Genomic DNA, 19,541 nt, shown 5'->3' with positions numbered 1-19,541 from the left:
TATTTGTTACACACAAGATAAAGAGTTAGTATCCATAATATGTAAATAATTCCCACAATTAGTCAGAAAGAAACAATCAAGGGGTGCCTGGGTGGCTCAGTCGTTAAGCGTCTGCCTTCGGCTCAGGTCATGATCCTGGGGTCCTGGGGATCAAGCCCCACATCGGGCTCTCTGCTCTGCGGGAAGCCTGCTTCTCCCTCTCCCACTCCCCCTGCTTGTGTTCCCTCTCTTGTTGTTTCTCTCTCTGTCAAATAAATAAATAAAATCTTAAAAAAAAGAAAGAAAGAAACAATCAAAAAAGGGGGGGAGGAGTTTGGACAGAGGAACTTACATAATACCTCGGTAATTCATGAAGAGAGCAAAAGAGATGGCCCAGAAAATAAACTAGACACATTTGCCTATTAGATTTATTGATACTGAGGGGGCATCTGGGTGGCTTAGACGCTTAAGCATCAGACTCCTAAGTTTTGGCTCAGGTCATGATTTCTGGGTTGTGGGATAAAGCCCTGCCTCAAGCTCTGCACTCAGCAGGAGTCTGCTTGAGATTCTCTCTCCCTCTGCCCGTGCCCCACCCCTGCACATACATGTGCATGCACTCTCTCTCTAAAATAAATAAATAAATCATTTAAAAAAGGATTTATTGATATTTTTTGTTTCTCTCATTCAAAGCATTGGTAAAAATTCATGGGAAAAGAGGAACTCTTGTTACTTTTGGCAGGGATGTAAACTGGCACTACACTTCTGAAGGATAATCTGACATGAGAAATTATGTGCAGCTACTCATCCAAGGGATCTGGTAGGATAGACCACAAAATGTTAATAGTGAAGAGTCAGGATTTTTTTTTTTAAGATTTTGTTTGTTTATTTATTTACTTATTTAGAGAAAGAGAGGAGTGTGAGTGCGGGGCGAGGGGCAGAGAGAGAATCTCAACAGACTCCCCAATAAGTGCAAAGCCCCACATGGGGCTCCCTGTGGGGCCCGATCCCACAACCCTGAGATCATAACCCCAGCTGAAATCAACAATTGGTAGCTTAACCGACTGAGCCACCCAGGTGCCCCTAAGATTTTTATCTTTTACAAGTTTCAGAAATATCTGGGTTTCCACAATAAGTACTTTCAGCATAAAAATTTAATATTCATTAATAGAGAACATGGGGAAAAAAGTAAGATACATGAAATAATTACTTCAAAGGTCACTCATCTTCTAGATCTGCATTGTCCAAAAAAATAGTCTCATGAAACTACTAAGCACTTGATGTGTGCCTATTCTAATTGAGATATGCTGAAAGTATAAAAACACACCAGATTTGGAAGATTTAATATGAAAAAAGAATATAAAATATATAACTAATGTTTTTTATATTGATCACATATTGAAATAATTTTTGATATCCTGGATTAAATAAAAAGTAGTATTAAAATGAATTTCACTTGTTACTTTTTACTTTTTTCCACATATATAGCTCACATTGTATTTCCATTGGACAGTGTTCCGGACAGAGAGGATAGGGAAGCAAATGTATTAATCTAGCATTATTCTTCACTTTAGTTAATATATTTCTATTTATAAATGGGTTTTTCTCATGCAATTACTTTCAGAATCTTTCTACCAAACATTAAATCAAAAACAAATCACATTTTTAAAAGGAAGAAACTAAAAGGGATACTACATTCAAAAGATCCGAATGCCTTGTGTTTTATTTGGAAGTCACATCTCTGGAAGATTGCACAACCTAGGGGAGGACAAAGGACTTTGCTTTGCTTGAAACTTAAACAAGACTTCTAAATGTCCTAAAACTCTATGTAGCTAAAAAGCTTTGTATATTAGTTTTTAGAAACTAGAATGCTTACATTAATGCCCAACTTTTAGTTTCTTATTTTCTTTGGCATAAAAATATTAAAACTTTCATAACACTACTGGTTATGTTTGATTAGGGTTCTATTTAAATAGGCACAAGTTCAAGCAAAGCTTAGATTCTGCCTTTGACAATGTGTACTCAGAAAGGAGGCATTAAAAGGCAGATGTAAAATCACTTATAAAATTGCTATTTTCAGGCGCCTGGGTGGCTCAGTCGTTAACCGTCTGCCTTCGGCTCAGGTCGATCCCAAGGTCCTGGGATCGAGTCCCACATCGGGCTCCCTGCTCGGCAGGAAGCCTGCTTCTCCCTCTCCCACTCCCCCTGCTTGTGTTCCTGCTCTCGCTGTCTCTCTCTGTCAAATAAATAAATAAAATCTTAAAAAAAAAAAATTGCTATTTTCATTACATTCCCCATGTTGGTACTCTTCTACAGCTCGTGAATAGGCAATTTATTTACTTTAGGTATATTCAGTAACATGTCAAACTAAAACAAGAAAAAAAAATTATCCAGATATTTCCACCCAGAGATGATATAATATAAACCAAGAATATGTGACCATTGCCTTTAATCTGTTAGTGTCACATGTAAGGAATTGCATAAATTGTGCAGAAAGTGTTACTATTCTAATACAGTAACCAAAATGGAAGGAAATTCCTTCACATAGCCTGTCTTTGTATTAGTGTCCAGTTACTTTCATGCACTGGAAGGGGCAAATTCAAAAAACTTTTCAAATTCCTTTCTCTAAAAAGAACCTCCTATATCAAAACAGGTTGAACATCTACTATATGCAAATTTTGTACCTGGAAAACTCCCATGTTATGACTTTATCATTCTCTTTTTCATTCAATATATTTATATTGTTTCTCAAACATGTAAGGCATTTTACTAAATAAAGTACTATAAGGGATACAAATTAAAAACAGATACAGATCTTGCCCATAAACTGCTTATAGTGCAACAGAGAGAAGTTGGCCAATCTCAATTTCCCCTCAACTAGAAGGTGGATGAAACATCAGGGTCGATAGTTTTAAGCCAGAAAAGTAGACAGTTTAGTTAAGAGAAGTTTTGAAATATGCCCTCATGACCAATGATCACAACACTAACTTTTTCCTTTAAAAAAGAAGGAAGAAAATTCAAGTTTCTTCACTAGTTCTACATACACTTTAACACTGGTGAGGGTAAGATGAAAATGAAAAATAAGAAACTTTATTTTTCTTCTTTATTAGTGGAAGTATTTATATCTTTTTATTTACTTGGATTCTTTATTTCTCTTACAAAGAGAAATATTTATATGGTTCTCTATTAAATATTTTTTTAAAAAAAGGTATACACAGGCTAAACAAAAGACATAATTCCTTCTATCTACCAAGATCCGAGACCAAAATGCAGAAAACCTAAATTTTAGCAAAATTTCTCAACATCATCTTAACATGAGATTAGATAATATTCATCAATAAAATATTACAATATGGGCATAAATGCACTGATTGGTTCTAATTACCAACAAATAACCAATATATAATACTATGAGTATTTACTTTACACCAGATAGTGTTCTGTGCTTTAAAAATTTTAATTCTTAATCTTCATATAATCCTATAAAGTAGGTATTACCTTCACCTGACAGACAAGAAAATGGAGGTACGGAAAAGGCAAATAATTTGACCAAGAGTTACAGAGCTGAAGAACAGGACAGCCAGGATTCCAAGTCAGCCTGCCTCTCTCCAGAATCATACTCGAAACCACTATGGTATACTACCTGACTGTAGCTATTACATCTGAAAGCCCTTACTTCTAAATCATCAAAGGAAAGGGTCTCTATTGTATACCACGAGGAGGCATTTCTAAACATAGAAATTTGGAAATGGCTCATTTTATAGTTTTGCTTGACAATTTACAATTTAAACTAAAATTCATTATGTTAAAGCTTTCCACTTTGCAAAAAAGCCATTAACTTTATTTAAAAATTATTTTCAGATAGGCCTGATTAAACACACATACACAAGTTCAAAGGTTGTTTACATGTGATATAATAACTAACATTTTGAGTACTTCCTATTTGCCAGACACTGTTCTAAGTGCTTTACACATATCATTTCTTTTAATTCTCATAACCCTATTAAGTATGTACTATACCCCACCTTACAGAGGAGAAGACTGAGGCAGGTGGAGGTTAAGTTTCTTGTCCAAGGCCAGACAGCTAGAGCTGGCTGTTGGACATAGATGACAGTCTGATTCCAGAACCCACGCTCTTTTAACAATTACACTATACTCATTTATCAAGATAAGGCATTTTAAAGAACTTATTATTTTCTCAAAAAGTTCTCAATGAGCACTTAAGAAGGATAATCAGGGGCACCTGGGTGACTCATTCAATCAAGTGCTGGACTCTTGATTTCCACTCAGGTCATGATCTCAGGGTTGTGAGATCCAGCCTTGTGTGGGGCTCTGTGCTGGGTGTGGAGCCTGCTTAAGATTCTCTCTCTCCCTCTTCCTCTGCCCCTCCCCACCCTACTTGTGCAAGCTCATGCACACTCTCTCTTAAAAAAAGGATAATCAGCTATAATTTAACTGAAGCATTTAGTATTTTCACTTTTAACACTAAGTTAGAAGCAGAGTAGAACATTTATTTTTGAACATATTAATTTGTTGGTTTTGTTAAGTTTATATTACCAAAATTGTTACCAAGCTCACAAAATTCAGAAAAACTTGTAACAGGTAAATTGTTTCAGACATTGGAATAATGTAATTCTGGTCTGACTTTAGAAGATCACCTAATCTATTGGTCTTTCAGTGGGCACATGGAAAAGAGGTTAGAACATAAACACAGATATAGAGAAAGGGAGTGAGATACCTTGTATGAGATTTTGTGAGAATATACAAATATGGTTAGGAAACATCATCTGAAGCAAAAAGACATACCAACAATTACAAGGCAAATAATATGACAAGTAATAAGGAATATATAATCATACGTTAGCTTATACAGAGTAGCAGGACAAGGCAGCCTTGAGAGCCATTAATGCCACTTGAAGAAGTGGTGGCTGGCTTCACAGAGAACCCATTTCTGGGAATAGGCTGCTGTGTCCAAATAACTAAAATACAATTTGGGAAATGCATACTTAATTCATTAACTTTCCTTAACCTTAATGTGAATTTACCAATCAAAAGAGTTTGTCTAATTGTAAATCTCTTTTAAAAATCACTGAGAAATTAATATAAGCTTTTAAAAACAGGTAGCTCGGGGCGCCTGGGTGGCTCAGTCATTAAGCGTCTGCCTTTGGCTCAGGTCATGATCCCCGAATCCTGGGATCGAGCCCCCATATCACATCTGGCTCCTTGCTCAGCAGGAAGCCTGCTTCTCCCTCTCCCACTCCCCCTACTTGGGCTCCTCCTCTCGCTTTGTCTCTGTCAAATAAATAAATAAAATCTTTAAAAAACAAAAAACAAAAAAATAGGTAGCTCTTGCAACCCTGAAACTGATGGAGTTTGTAACACTGCAAAATTAAATACATTAACAACTTAAAATGACCTAGTAAGTTAATTGCTCACTTCTTTGATTTCATTTAGCACTGATCTAACTCAATGTAGAAGGTTACATTCGTACAACTTTACACAGCTTAATGATTAACTATATTCGCTTGCCAACCTTACTGCTCATGTGGCAAATTGTGGTATATCTGGGGTTGAGTAGTCTAGGTCTGCTTACAGGAGAAAATTAGTTGAATAATTAGGATAAAAATGCACACAATTAAGCTCTTTCTTTTTATCATTCCTCTAGTTATTTCTTCCAAAATTGACCAGGACTATTCATCATATGATTCTATGTCTCCAGAGCCAAAATCAAGATTTGCTATGTTAGATGATGTAAAAATTTTAGCCAATGGCCTCCTTCAGTTAGGACATGGTCTTAAAGACTTTGTCCATAAAACTAAGGGCCAAATTAATGATATATTTCAAAAACTCAACATATTTGATCAGTCTTTTTATGACCTATCACTGCAAACCAATGAAATCAAAGAAGAAGAAAAGGAACTTAGAAGAACTACATCCAAACTGCAAGTCAAGAATGAAGAAGTGAAGAATATGTCACTTGAACTCAACTCAAAACTTGAAAGCCTCCTAGAAGAAAAAATTCTACTTCAACAAAAAGTGAGGTATTTGGAGAAGCAATTAACCAGTTTAATTAAAAATCAACCTGAAATTCAGGAACACCCAGAAGTAACTTCACTTAAAGTAAGTAGAAATCAAAGAGGGTTCATGATTATGTTTTCAATGTGGATCTTTTTAAAAAATATTTTAAAACATGCTACTTTGTTGAATCAATGAAATATACTTTTCTCAAGGAAAAAAAGCCTCTAGGAAATAAAATTTCCCATTATAATTTCAAGTTGGTTTTTCTGATTCCCTAACATTATATCTAAAAACAACTAAACTTTACATTTCAGATAAAAATTACAAACCAATTAATAAAATTTAGAACACTAAATTATTACAGTATTGCAAATTACTGGAGGCAAGTAAAAAGTTAAAGAATATAATTTGAAACTATCCTCCCATGTTTAAAATGGATAAAAATTAAAAAATGAAGTAAAAATAAAATGAATAAATGTAATAAGTAAATGGTAAAAGATTAAGTTCTATGAAAATACTGTTGTTTTTTTCATTTAACTGAAGTACTTTGAAGTTCAGGTAATTAGGTTTTAGAGATGGTACATTTTATAATATAAAAACAAAAGGATTTCAAAGAAGCATATAAGAGAAAAATGTTGCCAATATTCAGTTATCTAATCCAGTATTAGTTTTAAAAATTTAGATTGTGTTATAAAAAATAAGTCTAATTTAACAAGAGAAAGAAAAAAGAAGTAAGAAAGACAGAAACTTCTAACCACCCTACAATCTATGTCTAGACTTTTGTAGAACAGCAAGATAATAGCATCAAAGACCTTCTACAGACCGTGGAGGAACAATATAGACAATTAAACCAACAGCATAGTCAAATAAAAGAAATAGAAAACCAGGTAAGTCAATATTTTAATGGTATATCCAATCTTTTATATAAAATCTAGGTTTATGAAAACATTAGACCCTAAATTTATTTTTAAAACTTATAGTTGGATAATGAGTAAACAGATCACATCACCATGATTGTTAAGACTGTAGACTCTGAAGCTAAGAAACTACCTGGGTTTGAATCTTGGCTCTAAAACTTTTGTGTGACCTTGAATAAATTACTTAACCCTTCTGTCTCTCAGTTTCCTCACTTATTCTATCAAGAAAATAATAGAACCTATCTTATAGGAGTGTCGTAAGAAAAAAAAGAATTAACTCATGTAAAGTATATCTTCAACATGATTCTATCAAAACTCAAAATTAGGGGTGCCTGGGTAGCTCAGTCAGTTAAGCGTCTGACTTTGGCTCAGGGTTGGGCTCCCTTGGCCCCTCCCCCTGCTCATGCTCTCTCTCAAATAAATCTTTTTTTTTTTTTTAATTTTTTTAAGTCAAAATTAGATCATGTCTCTCTTGGCTCAAAACCATACAATGGCTTACCATCTCACTTCCAGTGGCCCATAAGACCCTAGATGACTCTTATCTCTGACTTCATCTCTGCAACTCTAGTCATACTAGGGTAACTCTTCCCAGTTACACATCAAATATGCTGCTGTCTCGGGGCGCCTGGGTGGCTCAGTCGTTAAGCGTCTGCCTACGGCTCAGGTCATGATCTCAGGGTCCTGGGATCGAGCCCCGCATCGGGCTCCCTGCTCCATGGGAAGCCTGCTTCTCCTTCTCCCCCTCCCCCTGCTTGTGTTCCCTCTCTCACTGTGTCTCTGTCAAATAAATAAATAAAATCTTAAAAAAAAAAAAAATGCTGCTGTCTCAGGGCCTTTGCCCTTGTTCCGTCTATCATCCAGGGGAAGAATGCTCTTCTCCCTGGGATCTGCATGGCCCACTCTCATCTCCTTTAGGTCTTTGTCAAGTATTAAATTCTCAGTGAAGTCTTACTAGGTCACTTAATCAAAAAATTACAATTCCCAAACCCATCCTTAAAACCTGTTACTTCCTTCATTACTCTCCTTTTTTCCTTTACACTTATCTCTATTTCACATAATATGTATATTTTCATTATTTATTTTGTCTGTCCCCTCACTAGAATGTAAACTCCATGAGAAGAGGGATTTTCCTCATTTTTTTCATTGCTGTTGCCCCGGAATAGAGAATACTGTCTGAGACATAGTAGGAAATCAATAAATATATGTTGAATTAATAAAGTTAGTATCATATTCAACACAAAGAAGTCAATAAAAGCTTGCTATTATTAGTAATATTAGAAACTGTAAAGTTCAATATCCAACAGTATAATTAATCTACAAGGTAATCCATAAATTATCTACCAATGTAGGTGAGGGAGATACCTATTTAAAATAAAGCAATGTGAGAACCTAACATTTCAAAAATATTAATTACTAATACTATGAAACAGGCACTCCAGAGGGTTCCAAAAATAATACAAATATGGAGAAACTTGTAAAAAAAAATAGTTGCCAAGAATTATAAAACCATTTCCACTATACAAACATATCATTATATGTTTCAGAAATTTTATAACTCATCATTTCAGGTTATTTTTTGCTAATTATGAATGATAGCTTAGTAGGTTATTTTCTTACTTTTGCTAATTATCCAAAAGGGGTTTTTGCCAATTAGTTTTGATTGCCATAACTTCCTCATTACATTATTTTTCTAAATTCTTTTTTCTTATATCTTTTATTATGGTTAAATGAGCCTACTCACAAAACAAAATGTCACTATTATCAAATGATATACATCCTTTCTAATAATAAAATGTATGAAGAATTCAAAACAATGAATATCTGAGTTAAAAGAAGTGTCAGATCATCTGACCCACGTTCCTCAAATTTCAAGTAATAATCCAAAACTCTGTAAGTTAAGTGTCTTTAACATCATACAGTTACCTCGAAGAAAAGGGTAATATCCAGAAAATGAACTCTACAACAGATCCTTATGAGTAAGGTCATAGGAAATGCCGACATCAAAAAACACTATTAAGATATTACATAATCTGTTTTTCTCAGGCCATCAATAAGCTATCAGTCAATAAACAGCAAACCCAGCACATTTTGCATAAAAATAAACTGTTATTGCTAAACATTGCTAAAACTTGCAATGAAATACTGAATGCATTGAAAGTAAGCAAATAAGCCTGCCAATCTGTTACTTCTGCAGATATGTTTACATTCCAAAAAACTATTAAGAAAGCAGCCTTTTTCAAAAAAAAAAAGAAAGCAGCCTTTTTCAAATTATGTGCTAGGTTTTTAAGGCAGGTCTGAAACTCAATCAATAAGGCCTACAACTGAGAATTTTTTTTTTTAAGATTTTTTATTTATTTATTTGAGAGAGAGAATGAGAGAGAGCACAGGAGAGGGGGGAGGGTCAGAGGGAGAAGCAGACCCCCTGCCGAGCAGGGAGCCCATGCGGGACTCGATCCAGGGACTCCAGGATCATGACCTGAGCCGAAGGCAGTTGCTTAACCAACTGAGCCACCCAGGCGCCCCAACAACTGAGAATTATTAAGCTTAAAATCTGCCTGTTGATAAATAGAATACATATTCTATTCATATAAATGAACAGAATGTATTAAAAAATGCTAATAAGCAGTTTTTACCTTTGGTCTTACTCTTTTTTGACCAATTTCTGGTTTGTGCTTTGCTCTCTTTCTCTAGTTTTTTTAACTCATTAGATAATGTGCTTGATTAAGTATTTTGAGAACAGGTCATGTGTACAATCTGTATGTCACTGCTTAACTGTTTTAACATCAAAAGCAATAACATGAACTTAAAGATGTATACAAGCTGTACTTTTTTTTCCCTAAGATTTTATTTATTTATTTGACAGAGAGAGACACAGTGAGAGGGAACACAAGCAGGGGGAGTAGGAGAGGGAGAAGCAGGTTTCCCGCTGAGCAAGGAGCCCAATGTGGGGCTCGATCCCAGGACCCTGGGATCATGACCTGAGCCGAAGGCAGACGCTTAATGACTGAGCCACCCAGGCGCCCCTACAAGTTGTACTTTTAATATCCTCCCTCAGATTCCCCTAACTGTATATTCAGTATCATTTTTTTTTTTAAGATTTTATTTATTTATTTCAGACAGAGAGAATGAGAGAGAGAGAGCACATGAGAGGGGGGACAGTCAGAGGCAGAAGCAGGCTCCCTGCCGAGCAGGGAGCCCGATGCGGGACTTGATCCAGGGACTCCAGGATCATGACCTGAGCCGAAGGCAGTCGCTTAACCAACTGAGCCACCCAGGCACCCCTTTAGTACCATTTTTAAAAGATTTATATTCTTTCATCAGCTAAGAAGAACTGGTATTCAAGAATCCACAGAAAATTCGCTTTCTTCTAAACCAAGAGCACCAAGAACTACCTCCTTTCTTCACTTGAATGAAACAAACAATGTAGAACATGATGGTAAGTTAATTTGTTGGGTTTCTTTCTTGAAGGTATTTTATCATCAAATTTTTCTCCTATCTTAGACATTCCCATCAAAAATTGCTATTCTCAGGGCCTGTTCTTAAACTACAAGAGCGTAAAGAGACAAATCCACCAAATACACTGTGTCAACCTAAACTGGATCCTGGCAGGTTTTTTTGTTTTTTTTTTAACCATACAAAACATATTCTTAAGACAATCAGGAAAATATAGATGTAGACTTGATATTAGATAATATGACATTATTTTAAATTTTCTTAGATGTAATAATGGTATTATAATTATGTATGAAAATAATCTCATGTTTAAGAGATACAAGCTGAAATATTCAAGGGGTTAACGGTCATAATGTCTGGAAATTACTTTCAAATCTTATGAAGCAAAAATGGCAAAAGATTAACAATTACTGAATACAGATGGAAAGACTATGAAGTTCTCTCTAATGTTTCTACTTTCCTGTTGAAATTTTTCATTTAAAAAAACCACAAAGATGAAAGAACAAAGTCTCCATTCCCAACCGAACATTCACAAAATACTACTTTCAAAATATATTTACTTATATGTAATTCACACACACACACAAAAGGTCTCTGTAAGTTTCCTTCATGTACGTTTACTCTTTCCACATACACCTATTGATTAAGTGCTATGCACACCGAGCACTATAATAATGTCTCGTATGTGGCATTATATTTATATTCTTCCTATATCTAGCAAAAATATGTGTCTAAAATTCTCATTTTGTCACTTTTCCTAAAAACAAATCAGTTTAATAATAATTATTTTAATATTGTTTGCATAACATGCCATCTAATAAATCTGCTTCAGTATAAAGTACTCTCTTGGTAATATATTACTGAAAAAGGCTAAGGGCTACATTTACCACAATTCCATAAAATGTCAAGTAAAAGCTCAAGCTCTAAAGATACCATTCCTATTACTATATCTTATGTAATAACACTTTCTTGATTCTAGACATTCCTGCTAATTGTACCACCGTTTATAACAGAGGCGAACATACAAGTGGCATCTATTCCATTAGACCCAGCAACTCGCAAGTTTTTAATGTCTACTGTGATGTTAAATCAGGTAAAACCAGCCTGATGAGAAAATGGACTGTAATTAGCTCAGGTTATTCACTACCTATTAGTAAGACTAATCCTATTATCTTTGTTCTGAATATATGTAAATGAAATATAAGTAACATGAGCAGTTGCATAGCTCTAGTACTTATATTTGCCTTGTTTATTTTTGTATTTACTCATGCAGTTGCTCAATATTCTCCATCTTTTTCCAGAAAGTAATCTGAAATTATTATTGTTAATAAGTTTATTAAGATAGATTCATTAGTTGCCCTTTACTTAACTTCTTGGGACCATAATAAATAATAAACTGGTATATGATATTAATGACTACATTACAAAGCCACCAATTAAAATCAAAACAAGGGGCAACTGGGTGGCTCAGTCAGTTAAGCGTCTGCCTTTGGCTCGGGTCACAATCCTGGGGTCCAGGGATCGAGCCCTGCCTCAGAGTCTGCTTCTCCCTCTCCTCCCTGCTTGTGCTACTTCTGTCACTCTCTGTTCTTCTCTCTCAAATAAATAAATAAAATCTTTAAAATAAAATAAAATAAAAACAAGAAAACAGTATTTTGGGGTAGCTGGGTGGTTCAGTTGGTTAAGTATATGCCTTCGGCTCAGGTCATGATCCCAGAATCCTGGGATCAAGCTTCATGTTGGGCAATCTGTTCAGCAAAGAGCTTGCTTCTCTTGCTCTCTCTCTCTGTCTCCCCCGCTCTCCATCTGACCCATCCCCAGCTTGTGCTCTCTCTCTCTCTCTCTTCCCCTCTCAAATAAATAAAAGAAACCTTTAAAAAAAAAAAACAACACAGTATTTTGTTACATCGGTCAGCGTCAATCTATTTAAAATACACAATTTTGTTCATTATATTCAGATAGGTCATGGACATTAATTCAACACCGAACAGATGGATCACAAAACTTCAATGAAACCTGGGAAAACTACAGATATGGTTTTGGGAGACTTGATGGTAAGGTGACTTCATTCATTCATTCATTCATTCACTCGTTAACTTAAAAATATTTACTGGGAATCTATTTTGGATTGGGCATTAGGAATGCAACAATGAATGAGAAATAGGCCCAGCCTTCTTAGAATTTATTAAGTAATAATTACATATCTGTTAGTAATTTACAGTTATTACAAGCGTCTATTTGAATTATACTTAATCACAATTTCATGTCCGTTCTTAAGTATATGTATCACAATTTAATTTGATGGCTTCTAATTATCATAATTATAATTATTAAAGATAATTATGATTAAATGCTATGTGCTCTGGTAAGTGGTAAATGCTATGAATGAGCTATGAAGAAAACCATCCTTATCACTGGTCACTCTACTTTCTTTTTTAGCATTTTTAATATTAATTATTTGGAAGGTGGTAGGAACAAGGAAACTGTCAAGGGGTACAGTACAAAATGTTTAAATCTCAACTGTTTAAATATTATAAATGTATACTATAGAAAATGTGATTTAAAATAAATGAGTTAGCTCAGTACAATGATTATATTTTAATCACAAAATAAGATAAAATAAGCAAAACAAAAATAAATAAGGGGTTTAAAAATCCAAAAGGCACATTATAAAAATTCACAAATATAAAGTACTCATTTATAAACTGGAAAACATCCATTATTATATCAAATTTTTTATTAAACATTCAGTACTATTTGATCATTTAAAAAATTTTATATTCAAACTACTAGTTAATTCCCTAACTAAAAGGTATATTCGGGGCACCTGGGTGGCTCAGTTGGTTAAGCGACTGCCTTCGGCTCAGGTCATGATCCCGGAGTCCCGGGATCGAGTCCGCATCGGGCTCCCTGCTTCTCCCTCTGACCCTCCCCCCTCTCATGTGCTCTCTATCTCTCTCATTCTCTCTGTCTCAAATAAATAAATAAAATCTTAAAAGATATTCGGTGATATGTTTTGCAGATCCAAATCTTCTAAGAGTTAGTGTAACTCTAAAATAAAAGGCTGACTGTTAAAACCATAATACTCATTTATTTCTATAAGAAAATAAGACATTTGTACTTGAAATCTCTAAAATTGTTGTCTAATTCAAGAGCAATAGAAGTTTGACTTTTTTCCTTAAACACTTTAATAGAAAGGACTGTGATAATTAAAAAGAAATCTATTTGTATTTATGTTGTTTTTAATTCCAAATAAAAATAATTTTTAAGATTAAAGAGAGAAGTTATTAAGAATTATGTTTTTTAATTTAAAATGTCTAAAAAATTTATTCCCTTATTTTTCTACAAAGAAAACATATATCAAGCAAATATCAAAGGCCAAGACTATATTTGAAGAAAATGACACTATTATCATCCAAGTAATACTGAATGTAACAGTACAAATACTTAACAAACCATTTGATAGTATATGGGTATTAATAAATTCCTGATAGTAAAGCCAGTATACCTAAGGACCTAGAAATGAGATAATATTTTACCAACGACCAGATTAAAATATCTATAATTGCCTAATATATTTCACCCATGAAGTATGTCTCAAAAAAAAATCATAATCATACTTTAGGCAGGCTTATTAATATTTTTAACATTTTTTGTACATTTCACTATCTTCAATAACATTGTTTTAAAAAGAAATATTTTAAGAGACTCTAAAATAACCAAGGGATTCGGGGCGCCTGGGTGGCTCAGTTGGTTAAGCAACTGCCTTTGGCTCAGGTCATGATCCTGGAGTCCCTGGATCGAGTCCCGCATCAGGCTCCCTGCTCAGCGAGGAGCCTGCTTCTCCCTCTAACCCTCCCCAGCTCTCATGTACTCTCTCTCTCTCGCTCTCTCAAGTGAATAAATAAATCTTAAAAAAAATAAATAAATAACCAAGGGATTCTAGGCTAAAACAACTCACTGACTTACACCAATAAAAAAACCAGTATCAAAAACAAAAAAACCTGTTGGTACATAATCTGCAGTTAACAACCCGCAGATTTTTACTTTCTTTTCAGGAGAATTTTGGTTGGGTCTAGAGAAGATATACTCCATAGTAAAGCAATCTAATTACATTTTACGAATTGAACTAGAAGACTGGAATGACAACAAGCATTATATTGAATATTCCTTTCACTTGGGAAATCATGAAACCAACTATACGTTACACCTAGTTGAAATTAGTGGCAACGTCCCCAGTGCACTCCCGGAACACAAAGATTTGGTGTTTTCTACTTGGGATCACATGGCAAAAGGACATGTCAACTGTCCAGAAAGTTACTCAGGTATCATTTTCCTAATATCAATACTTCATTTTCATATCTACAAAATATCTTCCAAAAGTATTAGCTAATACCTACAATGTCAACTCTTTAAAAACTGAATCCCAAACAAACATTTTTTCTATAGGTAAAAACCTCTTAACATAACTATTAATTTGATTCTAGTTCAACTTGATATTTTACCTACAACCTTTCTCACGTATTTTATTTTGGGTGATATACACAAGACTTACAAAGATTATTTAAAAGTGGGATACATGCGGGCGCCTGGGTGGCTCAGTTGGTTAAGCGACTGCCTTTGGCTCAGGTCATGATCCTGGAGTCCCTGGATCGAGTCCCGCATCGGGCTCCCTGCTCGGCAGGGAGTCTGCTTCTCCCTCTGGCCCTCCCCCCTCTCATGTGCTCTCTCTCCCTCTCTCTCTCTCAAATAAATAAATAAAATCTTTAAAAAAAAAAAGTGGGATACATGCACTATGCATACAATACTATCATATTTGTAAGAAGTGAAGATGTACTCGTGGGGAAATGTAGTAACAGTAACTACATGAGTTTGTATTCATGAAATGCACTGTCTTCTTTAGGAGGCTGGTGGTGGCACAATGTTTGTGGGGAAAACAACCTGAATGGTAAATATAACAAGCCAAGAGCAAAAACTAAGCCAGAGAGGAGAAGAGGAATATGCTGGAAGTCTCAAAATGGAAGGTTATACTCTGTCAAATCAACTAAAATGTTGATCCATCCAACAGATTCAGAAAGCTCTGAATGAACTGAGACAAATTAAAAAGCCAACAAATTAAACATTAAACTCATCTGAAGTTACTGTGGTTTAAGAATCTGGTATTAAATCCCTAACAGAAGCCTTCAGAAATAGATTCTTTTTTAAAGTCACTATCAAGTTAAAAGTAAACATATCGTCAAATCACCTCAAAGAATACCATTTATCTTTCCCAATCAAAATTCTTATGATATCATTTATTCATATGTTTTGTGATGTGAGAACCAATTTTATGTAGTCACAATCTGAATTTTACCCAATGGGTGAATTATTAAGTCATTTCTTAAATAAAAAATTTACAAGGACTTTTATTTTAAGAGTCATCATGTAGGCTAATTTCATAACTTGCTCAGCTTAAAAAATTAATTTTCTTGCTAAAATTCTGAACTTGAATAAACTAAAAGACTGATAATATTTCCTAAATGCTGTAATATTATTAATTTCAAAATTAAAATTCAGTCAGTGCAGAGTACATATGAAAATCTATTAATACTAATTTTAAAACTGATGCTTCATTTTGCTACCAAATAATCTGAAATAAATGTTTGGTATGCTTTATTTATGAAGTCAAATGAAGCAGGATAAAATACTGTGTTAAAAGAGGTTAACTGTCTTAAACAAATGCAGTAGATCATGATTACTAGGTCATATTGACCTTAATATCACGCATCACTGTATCTTAACATATTTGTTAACTTATCTATATACTGTATACCTTTTATATATTTTAACACTTAATATCGTGAAAACAATTTTAAAGGGATCTTGTCAGAATATAATGAGAATGAAAATATCTGTGGCCTCAAGTTTAATAATTTATTCCCCGTGGACATGGTATGAGTCTAATACTTATGTGTAGGTTGTCAAATAGAAGTAAAAATCATAACAAGTTATTGAATGTTTAAATAGCCTGACAGATGTGTATGTATGTTTCCAAATTCAATAAAGACTCACTCCCTTAAAATATAGAAATTTAAATTCTTGTAGTTTTTTAATGACATGTGATAAAAGAATGATTACAATTTTTCTCATTTTAAAAATCTGAATTCTAACCCTCAAGGATTACTAAATACAAATCTTTTTATCATAAAAATATTACTTATCAGTATTTTTTAAATAAGTTTTTTAAAGAAACTACCAAATAGAAATAAAATTTTGAATTAAATCTAGCTTTTAAAGAATACAGTACCTAAGTTATATAGTGACTCACCTTAGTCAAAAAATATTCAGCATTATGTATTTTAAATTACTAAACGTCATGTTTTTTACATATATGACATGTTAAATATGTATGATCTATGTGGATCCTACATAAATATCTTGTTCCAATAAAGTACAAAAGAATGTTTTAGCTTTTAAAACCACAGCCAAACTGTCAAAATTGACTTTTTAGATCCAGAATACCATAATGACTTTTTTTCCAAAAAAACCTGGAAGCATTCAAATACAAAATAATGCATTATTTAATATACCAATTGCTTCTTCTATTTGTTCTTCAGTTTTTTAGAATTCTTACACAACATGTTTCATTTTGTTCCTTTTAGGAGTACTAAGTGAGTTTTTTCTGTATAAAATATGCTCAGATTGAGAGATAATTCTGGTACAGAAAGGATTTTTTTTACGATTCACAAATTGTGTCCTTCTGTCCTCACTCCTTTGCCAAGTATTCTAATTACACCACTAACTCATAATTGTCTAATTTAATGGCCTTTCCTCAGTCCACATTCTCTTGGATCTCTCCGTGAACTTACTAATAAACAATATTCCTTTTTCAAACTTGACCCTCATTTTGCTTCCACACTATGACTATATTCTCCAAGGATTATCCCTAACCTGAATCCATTTTTATAGCCCTATTCCCTCCTAGTATGTGACATATTTGGGCAAATGCACAATCTTCAAAAATCTCTTCCACTCTCATCCTCAGAAATTCTATCTACTCTAATGGACCCATCTATGTTCCATGAGTAAAGTTCCCAAATTTACATATTATTCCCAGATCTCTCTCCAGTTCCTTCTTACATTGCCTATCTGCCATTCCTCCTTTTGATAACCTACAGTCTCCTCAAATTCAACATATCAAATAAATTCATCAAAGCCCTGCCACCTCTGCTGGTCCTGCCCCCATTTCTACACCCCATCAAACTCTTCCTTACCTCTGTATACCCATTAATGGCACCACCACACTTCCAGTCATCCAAGCTTAAAACCTGGGAGACATCTCGGCCTTTTTACTTAACTTTGTGAACCACTGCTCCTGTATCATAAGCCACTATATTGAATACAATCTTCTTTTGAAAAGACTGCTAATATGATATGCTTTCTACCCTACCAAGACCTGCTCTTAACCTGAATTTTAAACTATCTGAATAGTCTCCTGCCTCGTCTCCTAAGTTTAGGTCTATCTTCCTTCAATTTTCCTAAAACAAATTTATAATGGCTACATACTACTTTGACCTGTGTCATTCAAACATGTCTATTAAAAGAGTAGAACAGCTTGAGGATACTGAAAACACATCTTTACAATTCTAGAGTTAGAGGACGAAATGGCTTTATATAAGCCCATACTTCATTCAGGATCTTATTAGGCTTTTACCTTAAATCTTACAATTTATCTTAAAATTGCATGTGAAGTGTGTTTTCTACTCTATAATCTTCATTTATAAATAGTTATTTCCTCCCCAAATCTTCTAAAAAGTGATATTCCTGGAAGGTGTGTTATATTTATCCTGTGGATCTGCATACCCTATACAGCAAGAATGTGTACCCCAATTTGAAGGGCAGAAGCCTACAGAAAACATCCAAATCTCTTCCAGATATTCAAAAGTTTGTATAATCTGACCCCAAATTACCTTTTGTTTTTTTAAAGATTTTATTTATTTATTTGATAGAGAGAGACACAGGGAGAGAGGGAACACAAGCAGAGGGAGTGGGAGAGGGAGAAGCAGGCTTCCCACTGAGCAGGGAACCTGATGCGGGCTTGATCCCAGGACCCTGGGATCATGACCTGAACCGAAGGCAGACACATAATGACTGAGCCACCCAGGCGCCCCCCAAATTAACTTTTTTACCATTTCTTGCCCAACACAAACCCTTAGCTCTTATCAAAATTATCTACTTTTAAATATCCCCTGTATACTTCCCTAATGCCATTCCATTTGTCTAGAATGCCTCTGTACACCTTTCTACTTGGCTAGGTCCTATTTATACTTGGAAGGTATAAATGATCTCACTTCCTCTACAAATATCCTTGTAAATGGGGCTCCTCCCTCTAAAACCAGGCAGCAGTACTGTCTGTACCCCTCAACTGGCACTTAGCAAATGAAGACAGAAAAGTATATATGGCAAAATATAACAGAAATTGTTAAAAAGAGGGGCACCTGGGTGGCTCAGTCATTAAGCATCTGCCTTCAGCTCAGGTCATGATCCCGGGGTCCTGGGACCGAGCCTCGCCATCAGGCTCCCTGCTCAGTGGGAGCCTGCTTCTCCCTCTCCCACTCCCCCTGCTTGTGTTCCCTCTCTCGCTGTCTCTCTCTGTCAAATAAATAAAATCTTTAAAAAAAATTAAAAAGAGAAATTGTTAAAAATAGTAATAAAAGCTCCAAGAGCATCAAAAAGATAGTCTATCTACTTGATTTGAGTAAATTACTGCCAAATTTCTATACCAAGAGTTCAATCTGAACCAGTGTAAATTTTACTGAGAGCAAGTATACACATTTCTCATTTTGGGGTTACCTATTTTTGTATAACCTGTTTATTCTCTGTCATTCTATAATCAGCATGTTCTCATGCTTGTATCTTTTCTTCCTAATAGCCTAACTCATGGAAATCAACTAGCTTGTTCAGTAATCAAAAATATTTGCATTAACCAGTATTTGAGTTCCTACTATTTGCCTCCTTTATAAAACCTATTCCAAATATGCACTGTTACATATTTCACCTTCTGTTATAAAACAGTCAAATTTCCTTGTGATTTTTCCCATCACTAACAACCACAGCACTGCGTTTATGTATGTACTCCTAAGTGACCATCCAACACAGTAGTTTTGAAAATTAAAAACAAAAGGACCAAACAGCTGG

At 34.5% G+C, this 19,541-nt stretch overlaps 2 protein-coding genes across 15 annotated transcripts in view; one reads left to right on the top strand and one right to left on the bottom strand.

Moving 5' to 3' along the window:
- The window catches only part of DOCK7 (dedicator of cytokinesis 7), a 219,795-nt gene that overhangs the window by 113,768 nt on the left and 86,486 nt on the right, over positions 1-19,541 (bottom strand). The window lies entirely within an intron of this gene.
- On the top strand, positions 5,540-15,452 carry ANGPTL3 (angiopoietin like 3). The gene is made up of 7 exons (XM_045897539.1): positions 5,540-6,096; positions 6,771-6,881; positions 10,233-10,347; positions 11,344-11,457; positions 12,323-12,418; positions 14,423-14,689; positions 15,268-15,452. Exons 1-7 carry the CDS (start codon positions 5,602-5,604, stop codon positions 15,450-15,452), a joined length of 1,383 nt encoding a protein of 460 aa, XP_045753495.1. The 5' UTR covers positions 5,540-5,601.

Source organism: Mirounga angustirostris, unplaced genomic scaffold, assembly GCF_029215605.1.
Source record: "Mirounga angustirostris isolate CCGP_5_RB_7025 unplaced genomic scaffold, mMirAng1.0.hap1 SCAF_4, whole genome shotgun sequence".
Taxonomy (NCBI): domain Eukaryota; kingdom Metazoa; phylum Chordata; class Mammalia; order Carnivora; family Phocidae; genus Mirounga; species Mirounga angustirostris.
Note: the sequence above shows the minus strand (reverse complement) of the source record. Positions and strands in the feature narration are given on the sequence as shown.

What these genes read in the sequence shown, in the direction of transcription:
- ANGPTL3 (XM_045897539.1), top strand. Translation starts at nt 5,602, where the DNA reads ATGCACACAATTAAGCTCTTTCTTTTTATCATTCCTCTAGTTATTTCT. An exon ending in CAGAAGTAACTTCACTTAAA is followed by an intron (nt 6,097 to 6,770) that starts GTAAGTAGAAAT and finishes ATCTATGTCTAG; the next exon opens with ACTTTTGTAGAACAGCAAGA. An exon ending in CTACTGTGATGTTAAATCAG is followed by an intron (nt 11,458 to 12,322) that starts GTAAAACCAGCC and finishes CATTATATTCAG; the next exon opens with ATAGGTCATGGACATTAATT.